Source organism: Eulemur rufifrons, chromosome 9 (genome assembly GCF_041146395.1).
Source record: "Eulemur rufifrons isolate Redbay chromosome 9, OSU_ERuf_1, whole genome shotgun sequence".
Taxonomy (NCBI): Eukaryota; Metazoa; Chordata; class Mammalia; order Primates; family Lemuridae; genus Eulemur; species Eulemur rufifrons.
Genome location: NC_090991.1, coordinates 24,228,377 through 24,240,591, shown reverse-complemented (window position 1 = coordinate 24,240,591; position 12,215 = coordinate 24,228,377). Strand labels below are relative to the sequence as shown.

The 12,215-nt window shown below is 35.0% G+C and overlaps 1 protein-coding gene across 2 annotated transcripts in view; it reads left to right on the top strand.

The window, feature by feature from the left end:
* USP32 (ubiquitin specific peptidase 32) overlaps positions 1 to 12,215 on the top strand; it is a 207,539-nt gene that overhangs the window by 156,161 nt on the left and 39,163 nt on the right. For both annotated transcript variants that reach the window (XM_069482324.1, XM_069482323.1), the window contains exons 13-15: positions 5,452 to 5,644; positions 8,430 to 8,605; positions 9,829 to 9,969. In XM_069482324.1, coding sequence (XP_069338425.1) covers positions 5,452 to 5,644; positions 8,430 to 8,605; positions 9,829 to 9,969 — 510 coding nt within the window. The remainder of the gene's footprint in view (positions 1 to 5,451; positions 5,645 to 8,429; positions 8,606 to 9,828; positions 9,970 to 12,215) is intronic.

Here is a 12,215-nt window from a genome sequence, read left to right as displayed (position 1 = left end):
TATGTGAAGCACTTAGCCCAGTTCCTGGCAGTTAGGAACCCTCTATAAGGTCGAAGATAGTGGTGGTGGTAGTAGTGGCAGTAGTTATAGCAGCAGCAGCAGCAGCAGCAGCAGTAGTGATTAATTAATGATTCAGATTTCTCCATTGAGTATATGTGGCAACTTTGGCAAATGCCTTGTTTAAAAAAAAAATAGTGTTAACATGTTGGATAATTTAATCTTACTCTGAGCTTTATCTGCCTAAAACATTCCTTAGCTTTAGTTAGTATTTTCGTTTTACAAAGTAACGTGTTTGCTCATGTGAATTACTAATTGTCAGTGAGGGCAGATTGTGTGTTTCAGATGGTGACATGCCTAAATGAAAAGATCAGAAACCAAGGGAGCAGGAAAAACAAGCCATCCTTTCTCAGAAGTAGTTTACCCCAGATTTGCTATGATTCACTTGAGCCTGAGTATTTGATTGTTTCTCTGCTCATGGGATCTTACCAATCTTTTCCCTCTTTAATGTGCCAGGCCTTTTTCTTCTATATGGAATCTCCTTCTGTAAACATTTGAATAGGGAGGAATGGTGTAATCTTTTCTGTTTATCATCATTTGTATTAATAACATGTGTGTCTTTGTGAGAATTATGAGAGAGCAACTATTGTTATTTTACAGATTTTACTATTTAGTTACCATGTAACTTTAGAACTAGAAAGTACTTTAAATCATCTTTCTTCTCTAGATTTACAAATGGAGCCCCTGAGGGAGGTCCTTTAGATTTTATAATTGCTCAAAGCTATATTAGACAGTTAATTTATTACCTGATAGAGCTCAGGTCTCCTATTTTTTGCCTCGGTACTTTTCCCATTACTCCATGTTGCTTTCTATTTTTTCAAAACCAACATTTCAGACTAATGAAATATAAATATTGGTGCAACTGTTAATTATGTAAGATCATTAATACTAGTAGCATACATATGTATAAGGCATAAAATGAAGTAGTACCATCAGTAGAGAAAAAGGTGAATTCTGACCCATATTTTTAGAAAACAAAAACTATTCATCCAACTCAGAGGGAATCATAAAATTCTCAAAATAGAATTCCCATATTAAAGTAAGTGCTCCATAGGGTTTTTAGGAATTGTTGACTCAGACAGTGAGAAAATTTCTCACCATGGCTGAAACTTTATCTAGGAACCTATCTTCCTGAAAACACAGGCTTCTAGGATAATTGCAGATAGTTTCAGACCTAGAAGTCAATAAAAACTAAACGAGATCCTTTGATGTTTAGGAAAAAAAATTTCCCAGAGCAGCCAGAAACAACACAGTTGAAAAAAGCCGGTGAATCTAACAATCTATAATATATAGGAGTTTGCTCAGCATATAGAAGGAAAGCAGTAATAAGATTAGTTGAAAGAAAAGATTAGCTGTTTCACTGAAAGAGTGGAAGGAGTAACAGGAAAAATAAGGGTGGAGGAAGGGGAAAAAGAAGGAACCTGAGGAGGGGTGACAGTTTCAGGCATTGGAGGACACAGAGCAACAGATTCCTGTAATGGAAAAGAAAGCCAAAGACAGAAGACAGACCACTGTTTGTGTGGAGCATTGGGAAAGAAGTGAAGAAAAGCCCATATTCTCCAAGTCTAAAGTATGTTGTTATTCACTGTGCCATGTTAAAAGTATATGGTACAGTCTGCAATCTCTGGAGGCAAAGATTACAACCTCTGAAAAGCTGTTACAATGATTTCATTGACAAATTCTTGTAACATTCAACCTAACAAATTTAATGACTGGTAATATTTTTATTATCCTATTTGCTTGCCAGTGATATCTATAAATTCAACCTATGTATTAATACTGAGCTCTTCAGAATAAGAAATATTATTATGGGAATGGTTTCATGTAAATTTTATTTAGAAACATAGGCTCACGCCTGTAGTCCCAGCACTTTCGGAGCCCAAGGTGAGAGGATCACTTCAGCCCAGGAGTTTGAGACCTATCTGGACAACACAGCAAGATCCTGTCCTTACAAAGAAAATAAAAAAATTAGCCGGGCATGGTGGTGTGCACCCACCCGTAGTTATAGCTACTAGGGAGGCTAAGGTGGGAGGATTGCTTGCAGCCAGGCTTTTGAGGCAGCAGTAAGCTATGACCACGCCACTGTACTCCAGCCTAGGTGACAGAGCAAGACCCTGTCTCATAAAACCAACCAAACAAAGAACAGAAATAGCAAAATGCCTCCCCTCAAAGTGTAAAACTCCAGTGTGTAATTCATGAAAAGCACTTAGGATGGTGTCTGGCCCAGAGAATAGAATAGAGAAGTGAGTATAAATTTATAAAGTAGGCCTGCCAACGATATGATAGTTATGCAGACAGTATTTAAGTTCAAGAACACATGTAGCAAGAATAAAGTGATCATTCTGGACGAAAACAAATTGGCTTGGGGACAGACTTTAATTTTAATTTTTCTGAAAGGTGGCACTGGTACTCCTTCTAAATGGCTATGCTGTCTTGCTCCATCTTTATGGGAAAGAAGCAAAAACTAAAAGCTAATTAAAATCTTAATCTTTTTCTAAAAAGCAAGTTCCAGAGCAAGTAATAGATTTAATAACAAATCAGTTCCTAAACTGTCGGCATCTGGAACACGTTATGAAAATAAATGCATGAGGTTGTAATCCTCACTAAGCAATGGTTATCACATAGAAAACTTAAAAAAAAAATGCTTTTGCTCCACTTCAGACCAAATAAATCAGAAAGCATAACTAAAGAAGACGGTTGAATTGATTTAAATAATAAGTCATTTACGTTTGTGGAAAATTTTCTTTTGAAACCTAATTTAAATTTTATGTTGGTATGGATTCAATATTAGAAAAGCTGTTAGATACTCGATATTATCTTTAAGAAAATAAACCACTTAGGCCTAATTTACATTTATACTTCTTTTTGACTTAGGTTAGTTTGGTTCTGTTGTTCTCTTGTCTATATAATTTTGACTTCTTTGGTGACTAGTCCATTTTAAAATATTGATGATCCAAAATCCATATTTAACGTAGATTCCCAGTTTTTAATTATTTGTTTGCTGTGGTCACCATTTTTCCCATATAGTGCCCATATAATTATTACTTAATATATAAAAATTCATATATGTGTATATAAATAATCTCACCATTTTTACGTTAATGTATTTTGGAAGGAAATTTTATATCACTATCTTAAATAGAAAATCCATGTCACCAGAAATAGAAAGCACTAATATTTTTAAATTCCAGCTAAATAGTGTTGCCATTGGAAAACTCTGCTATTGAGGACTGTTCTCTCTTTGTTAGAAAGAGACATCGAGTGTTAGATTAGCACATTAGCACTAAACTGAGGCCCTTTTCTGAAGTAATCAGAGGACTGAAAGAGGATTGAATATGGAATAAAACTTTTTCCATTGTACTTTCCCCTGACTTTAACAAAGCTGATAATTACCAGAAGATGCTAACATTTGGATCTGTAACAGAATGTGAATATTTATTCTTCTGAATTGTTTCGAGTTTTGATAATAAAGCTGTATTGCTATTTAAAAATTTAAATCCAATACAGTTAATTTGTATGTGGAAAGAAACCAAAGTTTTGTTCTAACTCTTCTTGACACTCTTTTAATTAAAGGCACTGGAGTTTCTTCAGAGCTTACTTCTAAAACGTCCATAGATTGATAGTATTCACTTGGTTTATAGATCAAAGAGAGAAAAACAGCTGATACAATGTTGATCTCCTTGTGTTGACTAAAATTAAGGATACTATAATTGCTTTAAGAAAACAAAAGCATCGGCTATGCTGTTGATATAATCTGACTTGGAGTATGTTAAATTTGATGTGTCAGTTTATAAGCAGTGCCTTTAAGACCCACATTCATTGATCAGTTTTATCTACTATAATTCATGTCAGAGTTTCTTGCCTGAGTTCTTCTACCCATGCTATTGTCTGTCTCCTCCTTTGGGACCTTGTTCTGCTGGTTAGTCCTTTTAGCCTTTTTCTTACCCTTTCAATCACAGATAGTATACTGATCTCTCTTTAAAATTCTCATAGTACCTTCCCTTTCTGCTTTTCAAATCTTCTCTCTCTTTTGTCACTCTTAAACTTAGTGGAAAATAGTTCTATGCTATTGGTTTCTGCCTCTGAGACTTTACAATGTCCTATTTGTTTGCCTCTCTGACCATTCAGAATCAGTGTCCCCAACAAGATTCTTCCATTACCTTCTGTAAATACTGCCCACTTCTCATTCTGTATACACCATTTTTGTGTGTGTTTCAGGAAGTTTAATAGCTTCAAATCTTTACATCCAGCCTGTTTCTCTGTCCTGAGCCTCAAATGTCCAGATATCTAAAACCAGAATATCTAAAACTAAGCTCATTCCCAAACCATTCCCATTCATCCATATACCTTATTTTGTAACAGTGTTAACTCCCATCCAGTCTTCTAAACCAGCACCTCATGTTCTTCCTTGGAATTGTCCTTGTTCCTTTTTTATACACAGTTAGTTGTCAGATTTTTTCACTTCCTACATCTTTAACAAATCCATGCTCTTCTCTTCATTTCCTTATTTCTGGCTCTAGCTTGGTTTAGGACTTCATCATCTCTTACCTGAATTATTATTGGAGTCTTTTGACTTATGTTCCAGCTTCAATTTTGGCCTCTGGTCCTTTCTAACACTGCACTAAAGTTATTTTTAAAGCAAAAATTGGATTATGCTAATTCTCCTATTTAAAAGTTTCTCACAGGAAAAAATAATGATTTTAGTGAAACAAATATGTTGTGTTTAAAGTATGATTTATTTAACTACAACCAAAATGATAATTCACATTTATTGAATGCCATATAATCTTCATAATAACTCAGTATTGAAGATACTAATATTTCTCTAATTTTTACCCATGAAGAAGCTGAGGCTTAGAAGTTTAGTTATTGTGAAAGGTAACATAGCTGGTAGGTCGTGGCCTTACCCTTAACTATATACATACACCACTCATCTTTTACATATACCTATATTTTTTTCAGTCACAAGAAAAACACATCAAAATATAAACTATAGTTATTGCTAAATGATGGAATCTGAGTACATGTGATATTTATTTTCTTCATGTTTTCTATATTTTTACAGTGACTTAATCTTTAATAAAAATTATAAATGTTATTTAATTTTTAATATTAAAAAGGCTTTCAACAAAATAAAGTCTAAATTACTTTATGTGGCACAGAGTCCTTCTCAGTTCATTCCCAGTCTACCTCACCAATTTTTTTTACACACATACTTTTCCTCTTAAAGAGATTAAAATTTAGTTATTAACATATATTAAAATGTTTTAAAATGGCTACAGGCAACCACAGGAGGACTAGAAACAATAGATCATTGTGACATTCATTTTTGAAGGCTACATAGTTGTCGGATTATTATATTTTGCTTCTTACATTCTGACTTCATGATTTTAGGATGCTAACCCTGTTGTAATTGAGCCATCATCTATTATGAATGGAGGGAAACATTCGTCTGGAACACCAGTACATCCTATGGATCAGGGTGAAGATAGAATTGGTGGCAGCCTCAGTTATGTGAATACCACAGAAGAGAAATTTTCAGACAACATTTCTACTGCATCTGAAGCCTCAGAAACTGCTGGCAGCAGTAAGTATGCCTTATTCCCCGTGAGGTTTAGTCATTGTTAGTTCTTAAGGGAATCTAATTTGGCAGAGGGTGTGGGGAATGGGGTATTGGGTATCAGGCTTCCATTCACAGAAATAAATTTTGAATGAAATGATCAGTTATAAGATTGTTGAATATATTAATAGTTTTACTAAGAAAAATTTATATTCTACTTCATTAATCTCTCATGAAAATATTTTCACTATTTTTATTGATCAAGCCACATCTCTCCATATTACTATTAAATTATTTAGTCAATACGTTTAAATTTGGGAAGATAGGTTTTGAGAATATAAAATTTTCCACCTCCAGGACTCTCTCTGCCTTTATTGGATTAAATGCACCCTCACATCAGATTCTGTGGACATTTCAGGCCAGAATTTGGGGATTATTTTGTTAAAATACTGAGAAAGAATTCATAATGCCTCCTGTAATTCCCTTCAGTCCTTGGTACTTACCTAAAACTTAGTCTTTCCACACTTACAGGGAAGATGCTTTGGTGTTTCTGTGGCCCAACTGAATGGAGTTGATTCCCATTATTCTGCTGACATGGTGGCAGGACTCCCAGTCTTACCCTGTTGTTATTTCCCCTGAGATTTTCTCTCTTTTTCTGTAGACGGTGTAAACAAAGTGAACAGAGCTGGCGTTTTCTCTACAAAGCTCTTTGTAGAATCTACTGCTTCTCTTCCTCTTTCTCATAATATTATACAAAGGTCACGTAGCAGTCCTAGAAGTGCTGATCAGCTTTAACACCACATTATTTTTTAACCCTATCAAGATCCTGTTTGGTTTGTGCTCACCATATTACCTGTTATCCGCAGGCTGAGCAGTACCACAGGTGGAAGGTTATAAAGTGATTGATGACTAGAGTGTTTACCTAAGATTAACATGTAGTTGAGAGTTGAAATATCTTAAAATACCATTAAGGTTCACAATTCTAAGCCATTGTTAATCATTTTTCTGTGCTTATTTTCCTGTTATAAAGATGATGATTTTCTTTCAAATAAAAACATTAGGATCTATCTAGCACCCTGGCACTCTTTTGTTGGAGTCTTGTTTTAGCTCATTCCCTTTAATCTAGAGACTTCGTATCACTATCTTCTACTGACAATATTTGAAATGTGTTTGTAGGTAGAAGAAAATAATTAAAGGAGACTATGTGAAAGCTCAGCAATTAGGTCATTAAATATGAAAAGTCCAATTTCAAATCAAAAGTGTGTAGTTTATTATATCTCAAACAAGAAGCAGTATAATTAATCAAAGTATACACTGAAACTGTTGACACAGTTTTGCTATCTTAATATTAGCTTGTTTATGCCAGCAACAAAGAAGCCTGGAAAGCGAGTGGTGATGAAATCACAAAAGACATTTTCCACAGCTTTTTGAGAATTGAGTATTTTTCTTTGCAAGAAGTGGTCCAAAGCCTGGAAGAAGTGGTAGTTGGTGCAAGGTTTGGTGGTTATGGTGGGTAACAGAGAGTTTCCAAGTCCAGCTTCTGTAGTTTGAGCAGTGTTGTTTGTGTGACATGTGGTCAAGTGTTGTCTTGCAAGAGATGGGCCTGTCTCTTTTGACCAATCTGGGCTGCTTAATCGAAAATATCCTAATCATTTCATCCAATTGGTTGCAGTAGACATCTGCTGTAATGGATTGACCAGGTTTCGTGAAGCTAATACCAGCACTGGCCCACCAAACAGACACCATTAGCTTTTCTTGATGAATATTCGGTTTTGGACTGTGTTTCAGCACTTCATCTTTATCCAACCATTGTGCAAATGCTTGCAATTGTCAAAAAGAATCCATTTTTCATCACACATAACAATACGGTGTAGAAATGATTCGCCGTTATGTAGTGACAACATAGAAAGGAAGCTTCAAGACAATTTCTCTTCTGATGCTTGTTTAATTCATGCGGTACCCATCTATCCAGCTTCTTTACCTTGTGGCTTTGTCTCAAATGATCCAATATTGTTGGAATAGTAACGTCAAACCGTGTTGCTGCTAGATCACTCATAGGTTGAGATGGATTCACTTCCACTATAGCTTTCAGCTCATCATTATCCACCTTGGTCTCTGGTCCCCCACGTGGCTCATTTTCAAGATTAAAATCACTAGAATGGAACTTCTCAAACCATCAACGTACTGTGTATTCATTAGCCACATCCTTCTCAAACACTTCGTTGATATTTCGAACTATCTGCGTTGCATTATTTCCCCGACAGAACTCATACTCAAAAATAACACAAAGTTTTTTACTTATCCATGGTTTCACAAAAATTGCTCTAAAAAAAAATTGTGAAAGATAATCACAAATCAAACCATGTGTTTGAAAGAATGTACCTTCAAAATAAAAATAAAATAAGTGTCAAAGTGAACTGTCAGAGATATCAACTGTCAAACTTAGTACTTAAGAAAACCGGACATTTCATACTTAATAGCCAGTATTTAGCTCACTTCCTCTCTTCCTATCAGAGGACATATAATTCTCATGATGAATTATTATTAAATAGATATTCTGGGAGGGTATCCAAATGCTCACTTGGTGATACTTTTAAAAGCTTTTAGTCTACTTAGTGCCATGCTGTGAATCATCCAGAAAAGAATACATCGTATTTCCTATCTTCTACAGATTTATCGGAATCTAAAACTCCACTGACATGCCAACAGAATAATAGCGTTAACCAATACATGGCCATTGAGTTCATATCTTCAAGCCTGTTTATGTATAATAACTAAAAATAAGAGATTCCATTCCTTCTTTTCTTCATAGGCTTTCTGTATTCTGCCACACCAGGGGCAGATGTGTGCTTTGCTCGACAACATAACACTTCTGACAATAACAACCAGTGTTTGCTAGGAACCAATGGGAATATTTTGTTGCACCTTAATCCTCAGAAACCAGGGGCTATTGATAACCAGCCACTAGTAACTCAAGAACCAGTAAAGGTAAATAATTTCACATCTAAAATTAAAGTTCTTCTCTTTCAGGTTGCCAATAAATTTCAATTTAGAGGTTTTAGCACATAGCAAGAAATTGGTGATTCGTTTAATTACCCTGTTATAGTTGGAAGTCTCTTTGTATACTTCCTTCCTCCCCTCCCCTCCCCTCTCTTCCTTTCTTCCATTCCTTTTCTTCCTTTCTTTCTTTCCTCTTTCTTTTCCCTTCCCTTTCGTTTCCCCTTTTCCTTTCCTTTTTCTTTTCCTTTTTCCTTTCCTTTCCTTTTCCCTTCCCTTCCCTTTTCCCTTCTCTTCTTTCAAGAGATGGGGTCTCACTCTGTTGCCCAGGCTGGGAGTGCAGTGGCATGATCATAGCTCACTGTACCCTCCAACTTCTGGGTTCAAGCAGTCCTCTCATTGCAGCCTCCCAAGTAGCTGGGATTACAGGTGCAAACCACCACACCCAGGGCCCACCTGTAGAGTACATTTCTATGAAAATATTTTATGATTTAGAACTAACAGAGAAGTAGTGTAGTGATCCTTGGAAATGATGTTGTTCTTTCTTACAACAGCTATTGTGAAAATGTTGTTTCACATGTACTATATATATGGAAATTTTTTTTCCAAAATAGTTTTGTTGTTTGAAAGAAATGTGCAAAAACTAGTATTACTTCCAAATGCTCTGATGATTTTTCCAAATGGTTTGTCTTGAGTTCCCTATCTTAAATAGTTTATTTTGAAAGTCAAAAATAAAAATCTCTCTTTAAAAGTTTTTCCAGGCCAGGCGCAGTTGGCTCATGCCTGTAATCCTAGCACTCTGGGAGGCCAAGGCAGAAGGATTGCTTGAGCTCAGGAGTTCGAGACCAGCCCGAGCAAGAGCGAGACCCCGTCTCTACTAAAAATAGAAGGAAATTAGCCGGACAACTAAAAATATATAGAAAAAATTAGCCGAGCATGGTGGCGCATGCCTGTAGTCCCAGCTACCCGCAAGAGGATCACTTGAGCCCAGGAGTTTGAGGTTGCTGTGAGCTAGGGTGATGCCACAGCACTCTAGCCCAGGCAACAGAGTGAGACTCTGCCTCAGAAAAAAAAGAAAAGAAAAAGAAGTTTTTCCAGTAACATGAAACTGTGGGTAGTGACATATGAGTTTGTTCTCCTTCATCTAGGTTTTGTTAAAACACAAAAGACTTTGTAATATTAAAAATCAGTATTTTCATTTCATTCTTTTTAAGGCTACATCATTAACACTAGAAGGAGGACGATTAAAACGAACTCCACAGCTGATCCATGGACGAGATTATGAAATGGTCCCAGAACCTGTGTGGAGAGCACTTTATCATTGGTACGGAGCAAACCTGGCCTTACCTAGACCAGTAAGTATAGCCAGTAGTGCCTTATATAAGGAGTAGTCATAGATGGGGTCTTCAGTTACTCTCTTGTATGAATCTCACTATCCCCAAATTAGTTCTTCCGTTATGGTAGCAGAGTAATCAGAACCTGTTCAAATTAGTTTAACAAATACTTTTAGGTTCCTTTACATTCATTCATTCATTCAGCATTTATTGAGCACTATATTAGGAACCAACCATACAATGATATGCCTGTGGAAGTGGATGGCTAATATGGAATGGAAGGAATAGGTTCAATAGTATATATAGTTTAATGTTTTAGAGCCTGTCTGAATTCAGATTGCCAGTGTTCCAGTTTCTAAATCTTATTTTTCTCATCTGTAAAATGGCATTAATTTTGCCTAACTCATTGGAGTTGTTTTGAGAATTAAATAATACAAGGGAAGGGAGAGGGAACTAAAAAAAGAAAAAATTAATACGTATGGTTACATCATCATCTGATTCATATAGTAAGTGGTCAATAAATGTTGACTGCTTGCTACTCTCATTGTTATCATTATATAATAATTATTAAATGAGTTTGTCAGAGCCTCACAAAAGGTCATGCTTTTTACCTTGATGTCAGATAAATATTAGTTTAAACCGTAATTTTTCTGGGTTAAATGTTCATTTACTGGCTCAGTAGTATTTTTTCATCTCTAAATATGATAAATTTGCCTGATTTCAGGGAAAATTGCTTTGAAAACATTTAAAATATGATGTTCCCAGTTAGAGAACACTGTAGCCATGGCAAGGTTAAAAATGAATGCTTTCACCTTCATACTTACAGAAATCATATTTTTTGAAACATAGCTTTATTTTATTTGCACATGTGATACATGCTCAATAGCAACTTAAGCAATAGAGAAAAAAAGGAAGTAAAAATCATTTCATATCCTGCCACCTAGAGATAACTACTAACAACATTTTGTTGTGCATCTTTCCAAGCATCCCTCTGTTTCTATCTATATACATATATAGATAAGTGTGGATAATTTTATGAAAATGAATCATACCTGATGTTTTGTGATCTATTTTTACTAAGATAGAAACAATAAATATCTTTATATGCTAATAAATTTAGACTTGTACCATCATTTTAAATAATTGCATAGTGTTCCCTTACATTACATACATGCACACATACATACGTACAGAAATCATTTATTAACCGATTACCTATTGGTGGACATTTTGTTTACCTTTACCTTTTAGTTGTTTAAAGCAATTTTCTGTAACCATTCTCTTTCCAAAAGTGTGTGATGATCTCTTTAAGGTAGATTCCTATAAATGGAATTGCTATATCAAAAGATGCACACATTTTACAATTTAATACATATTACTTATTTCCTTCTATAAAGATTATGCCTAAACCAGTTTTCAGATGAAGGGATTATATTGCATTTCTTGTTTGCTGGGTGACATTGAAGTTTTTTACAAGTTCATAGACAAGTATAATTAAAATGTAAATGAATTAAAGTGTAAAATGTAATTAAAGTGTAAATGTATGTGTGTGCATGTGTGTGTGTGAGAATTTGTTAAACTGTAATTTGCTCACAAAATCCCTTGTTATCTTGAAAAGCAGGATATATATTATAAGAACTACTCCATTATCTGTTAAGATTCTGCCAGAGGTATATTTTTATGTTGTCTGACAACAGATGCTGAATTATTAATCATTTTGAAAAGCACACTTAAACTGAAATCATAAGAAATGATGGTTGGCTTTGCAGCTGTCAGTGCCTGTCTAGGCAAGGTGGACAGGTTTTATTTCTTCCAGTGATCTGAGAGGAGTGTGGCAGGGAGGGCTCCTTTTACTGCTTACCATTTAAATAGGAGTTGAAAAGCTCCCAAATGGATGTTTTCAAGTGCTATATTATAGCATATCACAACATGTAGAATAATTTTAAGAAATAGTCCTAAGGGTTTGGTTTGTAGTATTGTTTTTATTTGATTCTTTATTGCCCCCTATTGATAATAAAAAAATGCTCTGTTGCATAAGATATTGGTTACTAGAGTAAAGGGGAATAAAATAAAGCCTGATCACCTGCGACTAAGATTCTGTAGGATATTTTGTTTGAAAGAGTTTGAGTGTTAACCTTGTTATCGTTTTAGAATATATTAATAAAATTGATAATGTGCTACTCTTAAAACTCATAAAAGAATATTTTAATCATGTTTTCCTGTGTAGGTGGGCTCGTAAGCAGGTTAGAGCTACATAAAAATCCTAT